The sequence below is a fragment of the Tamandua tetradactyla genome, chromosome 4 (genome assembly GCF_023851605.1).
Source record: "Tamandua tetradactyla isolate mTamTet1 chromosome 4, mTamTet1.pri, whole genome shotgun sequence".
Lineage (NCBI taxonomy): Eukaryota > Metazoa > Chordata > Mammalia > Pilosa > Myrmecophagidae > Tamandua > Tamandua tetradactyla.
In genome coordinates this window covers 126297354-126311692 of record NC_135330.1, presented here as the reverse complement: position 1 = coordinate 126311692, position 14339 = coordinate 126297354, and the positions used below count along the sequence as shown (strand labels likewise).

At 34.9% G+C, this 14339-nt stretch overlaps 1 protein-coding gene, 1 non-coding gene and 1 pseudogene across 5 annotated transcripts in view; 2 read left to right on the top strand and 1 right to left on the bottom strand.

The window, feature by feature from the left end:
* Positions 1–14339, top strand: part of DIAPH3 (diaphanous related formin 3) — a 609701-nt gene that overhangs the window by 52279 nt on the left and 543083 nt on the right. For all 4 annotated transcript variants that reach the window (XM_077158393.1, XM_077158392.1, XM_077158395.1 and 1 more), the window contains one exon: positions 12225–12401. In XM_077158393.1, coding sequence (XP_077014508.1) covers positions 12225–12401 — 177 coding nt within the window. The remainder of the gene's footprint in view (positions 1–12224; positions 12402–14339) is intronic.
* LOC143681395 (protein FAM133B pseudogene) lies at positions 2275–3061 on the top strand (annotated as a pseudogene).
* Positions 12949–13055, bottom strand: LOC143681774 (U6 spliceosomal RNA). The gene has a single exon (XR_013174834.1). It is a non-coding gene; the product is annotated as a U6 spliceosomal RNA (small nuclear RNA).

The following is a 14339-nucleotide window of genomic DNA, read 5'->3' as shown; positions in this document are numbered from 1 at the left end:
TTAATACATGGCTTATATTCAACATTTTCAAAATTACACTTTCTACTAACTTTTGTCCTTTAATGCATTAATGAAGGTCATTTTACTAAAATAAAATTTACTTATTGCTATTATAGCTTTATTTTACTTTAGTTTTCTTGTAATTTTATATGTTTTACTTTAGGCATTTAAAAATATTATTCTGTGAGGAGCTCTGTTTGTTATCACTATTTAACAAATTTATTAGTGTAAGACAATAGTAACATCTAATAATTCATAGTTTCTTGGGTCAGGAATTTAGAAGCAGCTTATTAGCGTGATGGTTCTGGTTTGAGATTTTTCATGAGATTATAATCAAGATATTGGCTCAGGGCACAACTCAGACTTCTCAGCTCAGAAACTTTCGTAGGCCTGGAGAATCCATTTCCATTAGGCAAGTTTTACCAATTGTTGGTGGGAGGCCTCCGTTCTTTGCTGTGCAGGTATATCTACAGGCTGCTTTATGACACTAAAGATGGCTATAGAGTACAAGTTGCATGTTGTAATGTATTTTCAAGCAGTTTAAAGGAATTTTAAGAGCATATTTATTATGTATCTTCTTTGATAATGTTAGAATACTGTATGGATCTAAATTTGAACAACAAATTGTGGGGATTATGTATACTTTTTGGGTTGGTGAATTTTCTCCCTTTCAGAGATGCCTCTGGCTAATAAGCTTTTTATAAACTTTATTAAAATAAAAATTAAGATACTACAAGGCATATTAGTAACATTTAGGAAAATTGAAGACAGAATCGAGTAGGTTGGTGGATTGATGGGAGTTGTTACTGGGTGATAAGATTGCAGCCTGTGACTGGCGGTTAGCTTATCACACTTGCAACAATGTTTCATGAAACTCTCCCTGGGTGTTTTCCTTCTTTATCTCCAAAGTTCTCTGGTTGCATGGGTTCTGGCTCATCTCATCACCTGTCATGGCTCTGCTTTCTTGGGATCTCATCATTCTTAAGCTTTGTCCAAAATACTTCTTCCTCTTTTAAAGGATTCCAGTAAAGTAATCAAGACCCACCTGGGATAGATGGAGTCACATTTCCCTCTTTTCAAAAGTTAATACCCATAATTGGGCGAGTCATATCTCCTGGAGATAACCTAATCAAGCTTCCAACCTATTGTAATAAATAGGGATTAAAAGAAATGGTTGCTCTCACAAGACTGGATTAGAATTAAAGCATGACTTTTCTATGGTACACAGAGCCTTTCAAACCAGTGTACTTGGTTTGTATTTTTCTTCTTGGATTGGGGGACATATAATATTTTGCCTTACATTTAATTAGTTCTGTGTCATATACTTTTTCCTCTGGAGGCAAATATCTCCAGGGATATTTTATCGTGGTAATTGCTTAATCATTCATATATTAATTCATAAATATTATTTGACTACTAGCTATTTGCCAGGTACTGTCTATATATATATAGGCTAAACGTACAACAGTGACTATAATAGTAATCTGTTGCTGGGTAACCAATTACCCTAAGACTTGGTGGTTTAAAACAAACATTTATGGTCTTGTACTTTCTGTGGGTCAGGAATTTGGTAGTTGCTTAGGCGGGTGGAGTGGCTAAGGGTCTTTCATAGGGTAGCAGTCAACATGTTGGCTGTAACTCAAGTCATTGAAGGCTTGACTGCAACTGGGGGATCCACTTCCAAGATGGCTCACTCATGTGGCTGTCTGTCAGGGAGCTCAGTTCTTCTCTGGTGTTGGCAGAGGCTGCAGTTCTTGACCAGATGGGCTTCTTCTTAAGTGTTCTCTTGACCTGGCAGCAGGTAGTGATCCAAGGCACAGCAAAATAGAAGTTGTACTGTCTTTTATGATCTAGCCTTAGAAATCATATTCCATAATTTCCACAGTATCCCATTGTTTACACAAGGGAACAAGAGACCCATTTGTAAGATTGGCAGCTGTGGTGAGACAGTTGAGGAATTGTCTAGCATGGCACTTATGTTTTACTGGGAGAAAGAAAGTAACTTAAAAATAAATGAAATAATTACAGATTTTCATAAGTCATATGAAAGGTCATATGGTAGGAATAAACTGTGCTGTGAAAGATAATGGGCAGTGGGTGGGTGGGTGTGCTACTTTAGATAGAAAATCAAGGTAGGCATTTTAAACCTTTCAAGTTGAAAGGTGAGAGGTAGTTTTATTCCTAATGGGAGCTCTCTGTAGTAGGGACTATCATGAAAGGCTAAGTAGCTTGGTCAGGGTCACACAACTAGCAAAAAGCTAGGGCAGGACTGAAGGATGTGAGGTGGGCCGTCTTCGGCTGTCTGTCGGGCCTGGTCTCCCTTGGCTTGTGATTGTGGTCTCTGTCAGCCATCAGGAACCATGGGGAAACGGGACAATCGAGTGGCCTATATGAACCCAATAGCAATGGCCAGATCAAGGGGTCCAATCCAGTCTTCAGGGCCAATGATACAAGATTATCTGAATCGACCAAGGCCCACCTGGGAAGAAGTAAAAGAGCAACTAGAAAAGAAAAAGAAAGGTTCCAGGGCATTGGCTGAATTTGAAGAAAAAATGAATGAGAACTGGAAAAAAAAACTCGAAAAACACAGGGAGAAATTATTAAGTGGAAGTGAGAGCTCATCCAAAAAAAGACAGAGAAAGAAAAAAGAGAAGAAGAAATCTGCAGTTCTTCAGATTCTGAGGATGAGGATAAGAAACAAGGAAAAAGAAGAAAGAAAGAGAAGAACCGTTCACATAAATCTTCGGAAAGTTCTATGTCTGAAACTGAGTCAGATAGTAAGGATAGTTGGAAAAAGAAAAAGAAGTCAAAGGATTCCATTGAGAAAGAAAAGGACAGTAAAGGACCCAGCAAAAAAAGAAAGATGTATCCTGAAGATAAAACTTTATCATCTGAGTCCTTGTCAGAATCGGATTATATTGAGGAGGTACGAGCGAAAAAGAAGAAAAGCAGTGAAGAGTGAGAAAAAGCAGCAGAGAAAACAAAAAAGAAAAAGAAGCATAAGAAACACAGTAGGAAGAAGAAAAAGAAGGCTGCTAATTCAAGTCCTGATTCTCCATAACATTAAGAAAAATCAGGATTCCCTTATAAAGTGCAATGTCTAAGGAAATTTCAGCTGTGAAAATTATGACATATTTACTAAAATGCATGATTTTTCTTGTTTTTAGAATTATTCCTGGACTTTCAGTAGCCACTCAGATGCCACTGTGTGAAAGGGCCATAATTGTTGCCTGCTGCTTGAACATCTTTGTTTTTTCCTCTTTCAGTGCTTAATGGCTCTGGGAGATAATACACTGCAGTCGTACTAGTGGTTCAGATATGTAGGGATAAAGATATTTTTTACTATAATTACCTAATTATAAATCAACAGAGATTGAATCTGAATACATCTTTAAGATGTTATCAGAAATATCCAGACAATTTTAGTTAGCATTTTCGAGGTTGAGATTACATTGATATTCCAAAATCCTGACTCTGTAGATAAGTGCATTTAAATTTTTTTCCCTTATGTACTTTTTATTTACCCGGGGAAGGAACTTTTAGGTTGGGGGGCGGGGGGTTTGCTATCGCTTTAGCTAGCAGAATAGCGTGCCTTTGATCTTCACCCATCCTATTTTTGTGGATGCAGCAGCCATGCTTCCTGGGGAGGTTGGAGCTGGATACCAGCAGTCTCGTCCTTTATTGAGCTTAATGACATCCTTAGACTCTATCATATGCTGCCTTGAATGAACCAGAGAAATGGCGTTGTCCCGCATGAGAAAGCCCCAGAAGCTCTGGAATTTACCTCCACTTCAATAATTCTGAATATTTTTTAGCATTACAATGTGTTATGTCACATGAATTAATTTTGACTACACTTTGGCTTTGGAGAGGAATCATTTCAAATAAACACTGGTACTTTTTGAACTAGATAGTTAAAAGACTCTAAAATGCATGTTTTATACTGTTAAGTTTTAACCAGTCAGGAACATTTTATGTAACCAGAATAGTTATTTTTTTGTATAAATTTTGTTTAGGCTGCAACATTTAGTTTTTGTAACTCCTTACTTGCTATCTCAATAAGTTCATTACTGTGTTAAATGGCATCCTTGCTGAGATATTTAGCATGTAAAAAACAGGTTTTGATATTTTTCTTTAACAGCTTCATATTGAAGCTGAGACTTACCATAAACAAGTTAAGTGGCAGGCCTGGTATGCTGTGTCTTTTTACATAAAAGCTCTTGCCAGAATTTTAGTAAATATAATGTTTTAAAAGTTTGTTGTGTTTGCATATTAATAACTAACTATGATGAGTTAAATTTAAGTGAGAAATAAAAAAAAAAAAGGCTAGGGCAGGATTTAGTAGTTAGACTCTGAAGCCACATTTTTATTTTTAAATTTTATTAATAAAACAACATAAAACATATGAATATTCTTAACATACAAACATTCCATACATGGTATACAATCAATGGTGGAGCCATGTTTTTAATCAGCAAGTTGCTTGTTTAATTATAAAGCTAATTGGCAATTTTAGCTTTTAGAGTTTTTTTCTCCTTTTAAATATAGTAGAAGATGACTTGAAAATTCTTAACTTTAAGCAGTATGTATTTTTCTGGATCTTAGGTATGGATTCATACCTAGATTCATTCCTTCTGTAATTAGAAGGCACTTAAATATGTTTAATAATTCTCCTGGGTTTCATGGAAATTTCTATTCCCTTCTGGATTTTAAAGGACTATGTTTATGACCATACATAGTTTTTCATACCTTTGAAATGGTAAGATGACTAATAATTGCAATTTTTCTTTTCCTTTTAAATGTAAAAAAAAATCATAAAGCATTGTAATAGTGGAAATCCCCCAAACAGAGTTTTCACTATTACAACAGTATACTAAAGGTAAAAATCAAAACAGAATTTTTTAGAGCCTGTTTTTTATTGTTGTTTAATTAATTTTACTTAAATTGTCATTATTGATTATCAGTGTATTTATTCAGTATGAGATAATATACATTAGGGTGCTTATTTAACTTCCCCTGAAAAGAAGTGATATTAATTTATAAAACTTAGTAAATCCAAGGCACAAAGCCATAGATTTACTATCTTCAAATGATACTATAATAGAATTCCCTTAATCCTGTGTGTGTTGAACCAATTATTCAACAAATGAAAATTGTTAGTGCTGTTCTTTACTTGCTTATGTTACATTACTAGCTAAACTTCAAGATAAGAATTCTGTATAAAGTTAAAAGTGGCTATACAAGTGCACAACTTTTAAAACACACATAAACGATTCCCAGCCAAGATACCTAATAAAAATAGCAACCAACTCACCGTCAGTATGTCAGCGGTTTCTATTGTGTTTTATGTACAAAAGTATTTTTAAAGTTGGCTTTATGTCCTTTTGTGCCTTGCTTTAAGCAAATTGTATATGCAGTTCTAAGAAAGATAAATCAGGAGTGATTTTTCCATTTATGAGTGGAATCATAAATGTTCCTTTTTTTAAATGAGAAAATTCTTGAGAATAGGTAAAATTTTGATAGTAAAGATCACTTTGCATCTAGCTTTGTTATATAGTGTCCATATGATGTGGAATGCACCTGTAGTGCTCAATAGAGCGTTACATACCTGTGAATGCTTTTACTTTAAGCCTGAGGTATTCAGCAAATTCAGTTTACTGTTCCAGGATAGGAGGAAGGATTGTCTATATTTTTTTCCTGTGGCTTTTTCCTTTTCCTTTTTTTTTTTTATCTTTCATTTCTTCTAATCATGGAAAATAAATAAAAGCACTATATTGAAATTGTGAAACACTGATCCTTTTATGTCTCATTTTATTATTTGAATATTTGTAGATTTAGAAGATAGAAAAGGGAAATGTTTATTTATTCACCTTGCTTTTAGCCAGTTATGTTACTGTAATATGCATGTTTGTTTTTCTACTTAGGTAAAACCCAAGTAGAGTTACATGTTAACTCCCCCATAGTTACATGTTAGCATAGGAGGGAAGTTTACCAATTCTATTTTTAGTTGTTATTATACCAAAAGAAATTATATGATTGTTGATACAAATGCAGTTCTACTTCTAAAAACTTAGTGGTTGATTTTTTTCCCTTTAAAGGCTAAATACTATTACATTTTTATATATAAACTGTTTTGGAGCTTGCTCTTTATTATTTAGGAGTGCAGTTTCCTCTTTGTAAGGATTAAACAAATGCATTCAGCCTGAGCCTGCATTACAGTACCTGACATGTAGAATGGACTTAGTAAATCCAGCAATTGTTATTTTTATTATTTTTAGAGTTTTGTATTTATACATTGGGGGTTTTAGTCAAAACTAAATTTTTTTTATATTTTCTGTGGTTGATAGAACCCTTAGGTTATGCATTTACAGATTAGCTTATGAAGTGCTTAAGCTTACTGTTCCCATTTATTGACATGTTTACGTTTATAATATTGCTGTCACATTAATGTTATTTTGCTTAATTTTTACTTCATTATAAGTTTAGCATATTAATTAAGTTGCAGTTTTAAAATGTTATGTGAAGAGGAGTCAGGATAGTTTCTACACCTAGGAATCTATATTATCTGTACATAAATGATGGCAATCAGGTAATGACTCAGAGGACTGGTAGAATGACCAGTCCCATTTTGTAAAACAATTCTTTTGATGTCTTCCAGTTTTTAAAACAGTTATCAAGTCTTGAGGTACAAACGTATATAGAAACAGTAGTTCCTGGAGATGAATTCACTCAAGATAATTTTGTATTTCTGGGTTATTCTGAAGTAAATAGTATTTAAGGAGGTAGGTTAGATGGTCCTCTTCTTCACTCCCTAATATATTGTACACATCTCTTACTGCATTTTCTTTATAACTTAATAATTTCCTGTTTGTGTGCTTGTCTCCTTTGCTAGATTGCATGTTATTAAAGACAACTACTATATAGTCTTTATCTCTGCATCACCAACATCTAATAGAGTAATTTCTCCATTGCTTTTCATGTCTTCTTGCAGATCTGGAATTCTTTCTGTTACTATTTAGCCTGAAGAATTTCTTTATAACATTTTTTTGTAGTGCAGGTCTGCTGGAGAATGGATTCTCTCAGCTTTTGTCTGTTTGAAAATATCTTTACTTTCTTTTTGTTTGTGAAAGACATTTTTGATGTATATAGAATCCCAGATTGGCAGTATCTTTTTTTTTTAAATCAGCATTTAAAATTTTCCATTCCATTTTTTTCTGCCATTATTTTTTCTGGCGAGAAATTAGCTATCATTTGCATCATTTTCCTCCTATATACAAGGTGTCTATCTGACATATATACAAAGCAAAGAAAGAAAAAAGCAATAGTTTTCAAAGCAGTGTTCAACAAGTAGTTACAGGACAGATCCAAGTTTTTCATGGGCTACCATATGGTCCTTTTGGATTTTTCCTTCTTGCTGCTGCAGAATATAGGAGGCTAGAAGGAATAAATTTTTTTTTATCATCACAATTGACTTTTTTTTTCTTTTTTTGTGAAAAATAACATATATACAAAAAAGCAATTAATTTCAAAGCACAACACAACAATTAGTTGTAGAACGAATTTCAGAGTTTGGTATGGGTTACAGTTCCACAATTTTAGGTTTTTACTTCCAGCTGCTTTTAGATAGGGGAGACTAAATGAAATATCGATTTAATGATTCATCAATCATATTAATTTGTTAAATCCTACCATCTCTGCATAACTCTACCATCACCTTTGATCTTTCCCACTCTTCAGGGGTATTTGGGCTGTGGCCGTTTTAACTTTTTCATGTTGGAAGGGGCTGTCAATAATATGGGGTAGGGAGATGGAACTATCTCATATTCTGGAGAGGCTGGGCCCTCTAGTTTTCAGGACTTAATCTGGTCCAGGGACCCATCCTGGAGGTTGTAGGTTTCTGGAAATTTACCCTAGTGCATGGACCCTTTGTAGAATCTTAAATATTGCCCTAGATGTTCTTTAGGATTGGCTGGAATGTTTTTGGTTTTGGTTCGGCATGATAGGTAGCAGTCTAAATGAAGCTTGTGTAAGAGCAACCTCCAGAGTAGTCTCTTGACTCTATTTGAACTCTCTCAGCCACTGATACTTTATTAGTTACACTTCTTTCACCACTTTAGTCAGGATGGAATTGTTGATCCCATGGTGTGAGGGCCGGACTCATCCCTGGGAGTCATTTCCCACATTGCCAGGGAGACTTTGACCCCTGGATGCCATGTCCCATGTACGGGGATGGGCAATGATTTCACTTGCACAGTTTGGGCTTAGAGAGTATGAGGCCACATCTGACCAACAAAAGAAGTCCTCCAGAAGTAACTCTTTGACATCTATAGGTAGGCTAAGCTTCTCCGCTTCCTACATAAGCTTCACAACAGTAAGCCTCATGATAAGGGCCTGGCCTATTGATTTGGGTGTCCCTAATATTTGACACAATATCAGGGGATTCCCTGATGGTAAAGTTTAATAGTTCCATATTTTTTCTCCCATCCCTCAAGGGACTTTGCCAGTACTTTTGGATTATCTGCTGAATATATTCTAGGATGTATCCAGGCATTACATTAAGCTATTCAGGATTAAAGGCCCTCATTCTTATCCTGGGCTCCCTGTCTTTCAATTATTCAATGAGCTATCAAGATAGGTTGAGTTAGAGTATGTGCTACAGAAAATTTAGGTTCCGTATAATTTGTTTTTTATTTTTCAGTCCTTTGATGATGATGTGCCTAGATGTGGGTTTTTCTTTTTTTTTTTTTTTTCTGGTATTCTTTTAGGGATTTGCTGAGTTTCTTGGATGTGCAAGTTGTTATATATTTTTAATCAGTTTTAGAAATTTGTCAGTCATTATCTCATTAACTATTTCTTCTGTAACCATTCTCATTCTTTCTTCTCCTTCTGAATCTCTATCACATTTTGTTATACCATTAGATACTATATCACAGATCCCAATTTCTGTGTTCTTTTTTTCTCTTTATGTCCTAATTGGGTATTTTTTATTAATCTGTGTTCAGGTTCACTGATTATTTTCTTAGCAATATCTAGGTTACTGTTAACCTAGTATAATGAATTTGTCATTTCTAATATATATATATATATATATATATATATATATATACATACATATTTTTTGTAATAGATCTCTTTAGCTCTTTTTTAAAATACCATGGCTTGGCTACTGAAATTCACCATCTCTTTTTTATTTTTATTTTTAGTTATTTTTTTACATGGGCAGGCACCGGGAATCAAATCCGGGTCCTCGGGCATGGCAGGCAAGCACTCTTACCTGCTGAGCCACCGTGGCCTGCCCAGCCACCGTGGCCCGCCCTCAAATTCACCATCTCTTCATGTATGGTGTCCATCCTTTTCACCATATTCTTTAGCGTTTTTATTAATCTTATTCTAAGTTACCTACCTGGTAATTGCAACATCTGGGCCATCTCTAACTCTGCTTCTTTTAACTGTGAGTCACATTTTCTTGTTCCTTTGTGTATTAGTAAGTTTTGATTATATGGTGAATATTTTTTTGTATACAGGAGAAACTAACACAAATAATATTTGCCTCCAAGAAAGAACATGACCCTTTCAGGCTGCTGGAGTCTGGGGCTGAGTCTCTTTGTTCCCTAGTTGAGGTGGGTTTGGGCTTTGTTGAAGCTTTAGTTTGATTCAACTCATCTGTGCCTTCAAATGTTTTGATGACTTGGGATCTGCACATTATTGAAATTCTTGCATTTTCTTTGCTTTACAGCTGAGCTACTGGCTTTCCAAACAATGGGGTATCTCTTTTAGCTTTAAAGTCCTGATCCTCATTTTTTTGGTTAGTAGAGAATTTTTTGTTTGTTTATTTTTAGTTCTTCTTTTGGTCCTCTGTTTCTTCAGGAAATCCCTTTCTGATCTGGTTCTTTTTCCCCTGCCTTTAAAAGTTAGCTGCCAAATACTCTTTGGGCCTGGTTTATATATTGGAAATTTCTCTCAGCTCTTTTGCTTAGTCCATAGCCTTCTGCCAGCAGCTGCCTTGCACTTGGGAGAGGCTTTGCATAACTCAGGAGAGATCTCACTTAGTTTCCTGCCCTGCCTCTAGCCTTTGGTCTACTACCCCAAGTACTTGGTGAATACTTGGGAAAGAGTTTGTGGGTGGATGCAAACTTGCTCTGTGGCTGGGGCTTCATCATGTGGGTCTTTAGAATTCCAATCTGTCATGTCATGTTCAACTGTTACTACTTCATTAAAAGTTTGACTGTTTTTTTCTTTACTCTAACTTCTCCTGCTGTTCGCCAGGGTTAAGAACAGCTTGTCATTTCCTGATATTTAGTTCTTATCGTTTTTTTTTTGTGTACTCAGTTCTCTGATGTGTTACAAACAACAAAAATATGATTTTGTAGGTTCTCTGGCATAATTTGGTTGTTAGGATGAGAGTAGTGGTGTCTCAGAGTACTTTCTATGTTCTATTGAAAGCTATCATACTCTTTATTACTTTGATATTCAGATTATGTTAGATGAACTATGTTTGAGCTCAGATACATAGTATTTTTTTTTTCAGGTATTGCTTTTATAGTAAATTTAAAGACCTACATTGCAAGATAAACATTATCTTAACATTTCATTATTTAAAGGAATTCTCCTTTAGTGAAGTGAATAATCAATATTGTTATCCTTTTAATTTGATAATTGAAATTAAATTAAAGTTAAATAAAAGTAATGGCCTATACTAAATCTGTCCAATAGAATTTTCTGCAGTGATGGAAATATTACAAATAAGTGTTCTGTTCAGTACAGCAGCTACTAGCTATGTGTGGTAGCTGAGCACTTAAAATGTTGCTAGTGCAACTCAGAAATTGAATTTTTTTTTTGGGTGCATGGTCCAGGAATTGAACCTAGGTCTCCCACATGGTAGGCGAGCATTCTACCACTGAACCACCTGTGCACCCCTCAGGAACTGAATTTTAAATTTTAATTTTATATAATTTAAATTTATATAACCACATATGGCTAGTGGCTACTATGATGAACAGCACAGGTTTATGTACTATACTATGGCAAAAGCAATAGCTTAATAATGTAAGATCATTGCTTATGCTTTTAAAATATATTTCTTATTACCTAATTTAGTTGAAGACTTTTTGCCTTTTTTATTGTTGCCACTTGAAACGTTCCATGAGTTTGGCTTCTTTGTGAGGAATAGAACTTGTGAAATTAAAGCAGTTACTATTTGATGATCTTCTGTAGAAGAAATCTCATTACAAATAAAATTCTAACTTTATTTCTAAGGTTGTATCACCTTACTTTATAAAAGTTCATGAAGTTCTAATATAGACCAGTGTCTTAGTTTGCTAGGCTGCTATTTAAATACCACACAATGGATTGGCCTAAATAATGGAAATTTATTGACTCACAGTTTTGAGGCTAGAAGCCCAAAATCTAGATATCGGCAAGGCTTTTTTGGCTACAGGCAGCCCTTGGGGTTCCTGGGCTTCCAGTTACATGGCAATGTCTTTTCCTTTCTCTTTTGTGTTCCGGCTGACTTCCTGTTTCTGACTCCTTCCTGTGGTTTCTCTTCAGAAGGTCTATAGTAATCCTGATAAAGAACTACCCTTTTTCAATTGGGCCATACTTTAACTATAAAATCACATCTTCAAGAAATCCTATCTATAGTTGGTTCCACCCGCAGGAATGCAAATTAAGAACATGTCTAAATAAGGGTGCATAGTTCAAACTACCGCAATCCATAATTAGCCTGAGCAAAGAAAAATGTGTTGTCAGGCCAACAAGCTATAGAGATAAAATTAGAATTCTATTTTCCAAATTTATAAATTGTTTTATCCCAGAAGGTAGTATGCATAATAAAGGGCACTGGATAAGTTGAGGGGAAGGGTACTGAGTACTGATTTGAGTGTTGTTACTAAGTGACCTTTCTAAAACCGCTTTAGTTTGCTAATCTACAAAGTAAAAATTACCTGTCACTTAAATCTCAATTGTATAATGCTATAATTTTAAGATTAGAAGAACCTTTAGGGGTAGTCTGATTTCTCCGGATGGTACTGAAAACTTTTCACTACTTTTTACGTTTATCATTAATCTTTAATTTTAAAGACTCTGGTGCTGAATGCCTCTTGATGAAATCTCAGTGATTGACCCTGATTTTTTTCTTTTTTTTTTTTTTGTACAATTTGGGAATTAGATAAATGCTTTTGGGGAAGGAAATACTTACATGTGTGCTATTTTATCTTTCTTTGTAGTTGGACAAATTTGCCAGCATAAGAATTCCAGGGAGCAAGAAAGAGAGACCTCCACTTTCTAACCTGAAAACTGCATTTGCAAGCTGTGACAACTCCTCAGCATCTTCAGAAATGATGGAAAACATTCCAAAGCCACTGACAGAGAATAAGCTCTTAGAACTTTTTGAAAAGATGATGGTGAGAATTTTGATTCCTTATAAAGTGCTGTTAGAGGAAAAAGCTTTGTTTTCTCGTTAGTAGAAAACAAAGTGTATTGAACTCCTGTTCCCTAGAATGATTTCAGATGTCACTTAAGATAGCATTTTATTCATGGAGAGTTTTAAAGGTTAGAAAATAATAAACTGAAGGAAAACATCACATCAGTTTTAGGTTTTGCATGAAGTATGTTAAACATAAGCCCTCTGAAGTATGAAATAGCATATTGTAAGTGGTCTTTTTGTTTGGGTGTAGTAATATTTTGGGTGACTGCTACAGTGATTTGCTGTTTATGTTGTTGAGTAAGCTGATTTATTACTTACTAATTTTATTCCTTTTTAATTGTCAAGACAACAAAGTTCCTTAAATTCCTACAACAGTTATATCTGTAGAGGCTTGAACTCAGTCTTTTTTTGGGGGTGTGGCTTTTCTCCTAGAGAAAACTTGGTGTTGTTTGGGACCTTCCTTAGTTGGTTACAAGTAATGGTAATTCTCTGACTGGCTCAGCACCTTGCTTTTTTTTTTTTTTTTAAATATGGAACGCTTCACGAATTTGCGTGTCATCCTTGTGCAGGGGCCATGCTAATCTTCTCTGTATCGTTCCAATTTTAGTAAATGTGCTGCTGAAGCGAGCATTCAGCACCTTGCTTTTAAATTGACAACTAATTTGACCAATAACCCAAGCATGTAAAATATATTCAAACCATTTATCACAAAATCAATGCTAATTTAATCTAAATATATCTATATACATATATAGCTCCTATCCTCAAGTTGCTTATCCACTAGGACTCAGAGCAAACATTTGAAAGATTAAATGTGTAAGAAATGCTAGAGGGTAGTATTTAATGATAAGTGTCTTTATAAGTTCAGAGTTGGAAGAAATCACCTTAATTTTTGAGATACCTAATTAGCTTCAGGGAGACCAAAATGGAGAGGGTATTCTAGCACTTCAGAGAAATTTAGTAGAGAGGTTGAACTAAGACCAAGTCTCAAGGGGAATAGGATTAGATAAACAGAGGGAGGGCATTCTATTGAGACAGTGCAATAAAGCAATGAGCAAGGGTGGCAGAGTTCTTACCTGCCATGCTAGAGACCCGGGTTCAATTCCCAGTGCCTGCCTATGCAAAAAAAAAACAACAACAAACCAAACAAAAAAGCAAATCTAAAAAGCAATGAGCAGAGACAGAAAGCTAGGGTACAAATAGCTCATGGGAGGACCAGTGAGATGTTGGAAAATTTAGATTGGAATGATAATCTGGGGCAGATTATGAAAGGATTTTATATGCTATTCTGAGGAGTTTTATATTGCTTCAGAGTTGTGATTTATACTGTATATATCTATTCTTTCACAAATGCTTTTGAAAGCCTTGTAAGTATTTTAATTCTTATGAAAATTTTTACATTCATCTATTTTAAAGTTTAAGATGTTCTTGAAACTTGAAAAGAAGTTAATAGCTACAAAAAGACAAATAGTATCATGCCTCAGTCATATGGACTAACTATAATATAAAAATTTGGTGAACTGAAGTTGAGAACATGGGTTGTCAGGTTGGGGCCTATTGTAAAAGGTCCTAGATTTTAAGCTTTTCCTACAGTCACATATAATCAAGAGTTTTAACTGTTATTTCTAAATTCTGAGATACTGAGCTGCTTGTTTATAACCTGGTCATTCTCAGAAACTTTGGGTATTTATGTAACACCGAGACTTAGAGTTAGAGCTCTGAAGCTATGAAAGTCAGCAGTACCCTATATAGGAACCGTTTAAAATGTTGAAAAAATGATCAAACGGGAACATGACTCCCAAGGGTATAAATCTCCGTGGCAACTTTGGACAGAAATCTCGGAATGAGTCAGGATCTGGCATCAAGGGATTGAGAAAGTCTTCTTGACCAAAAGGGGAAAGAGAGAAATGACACA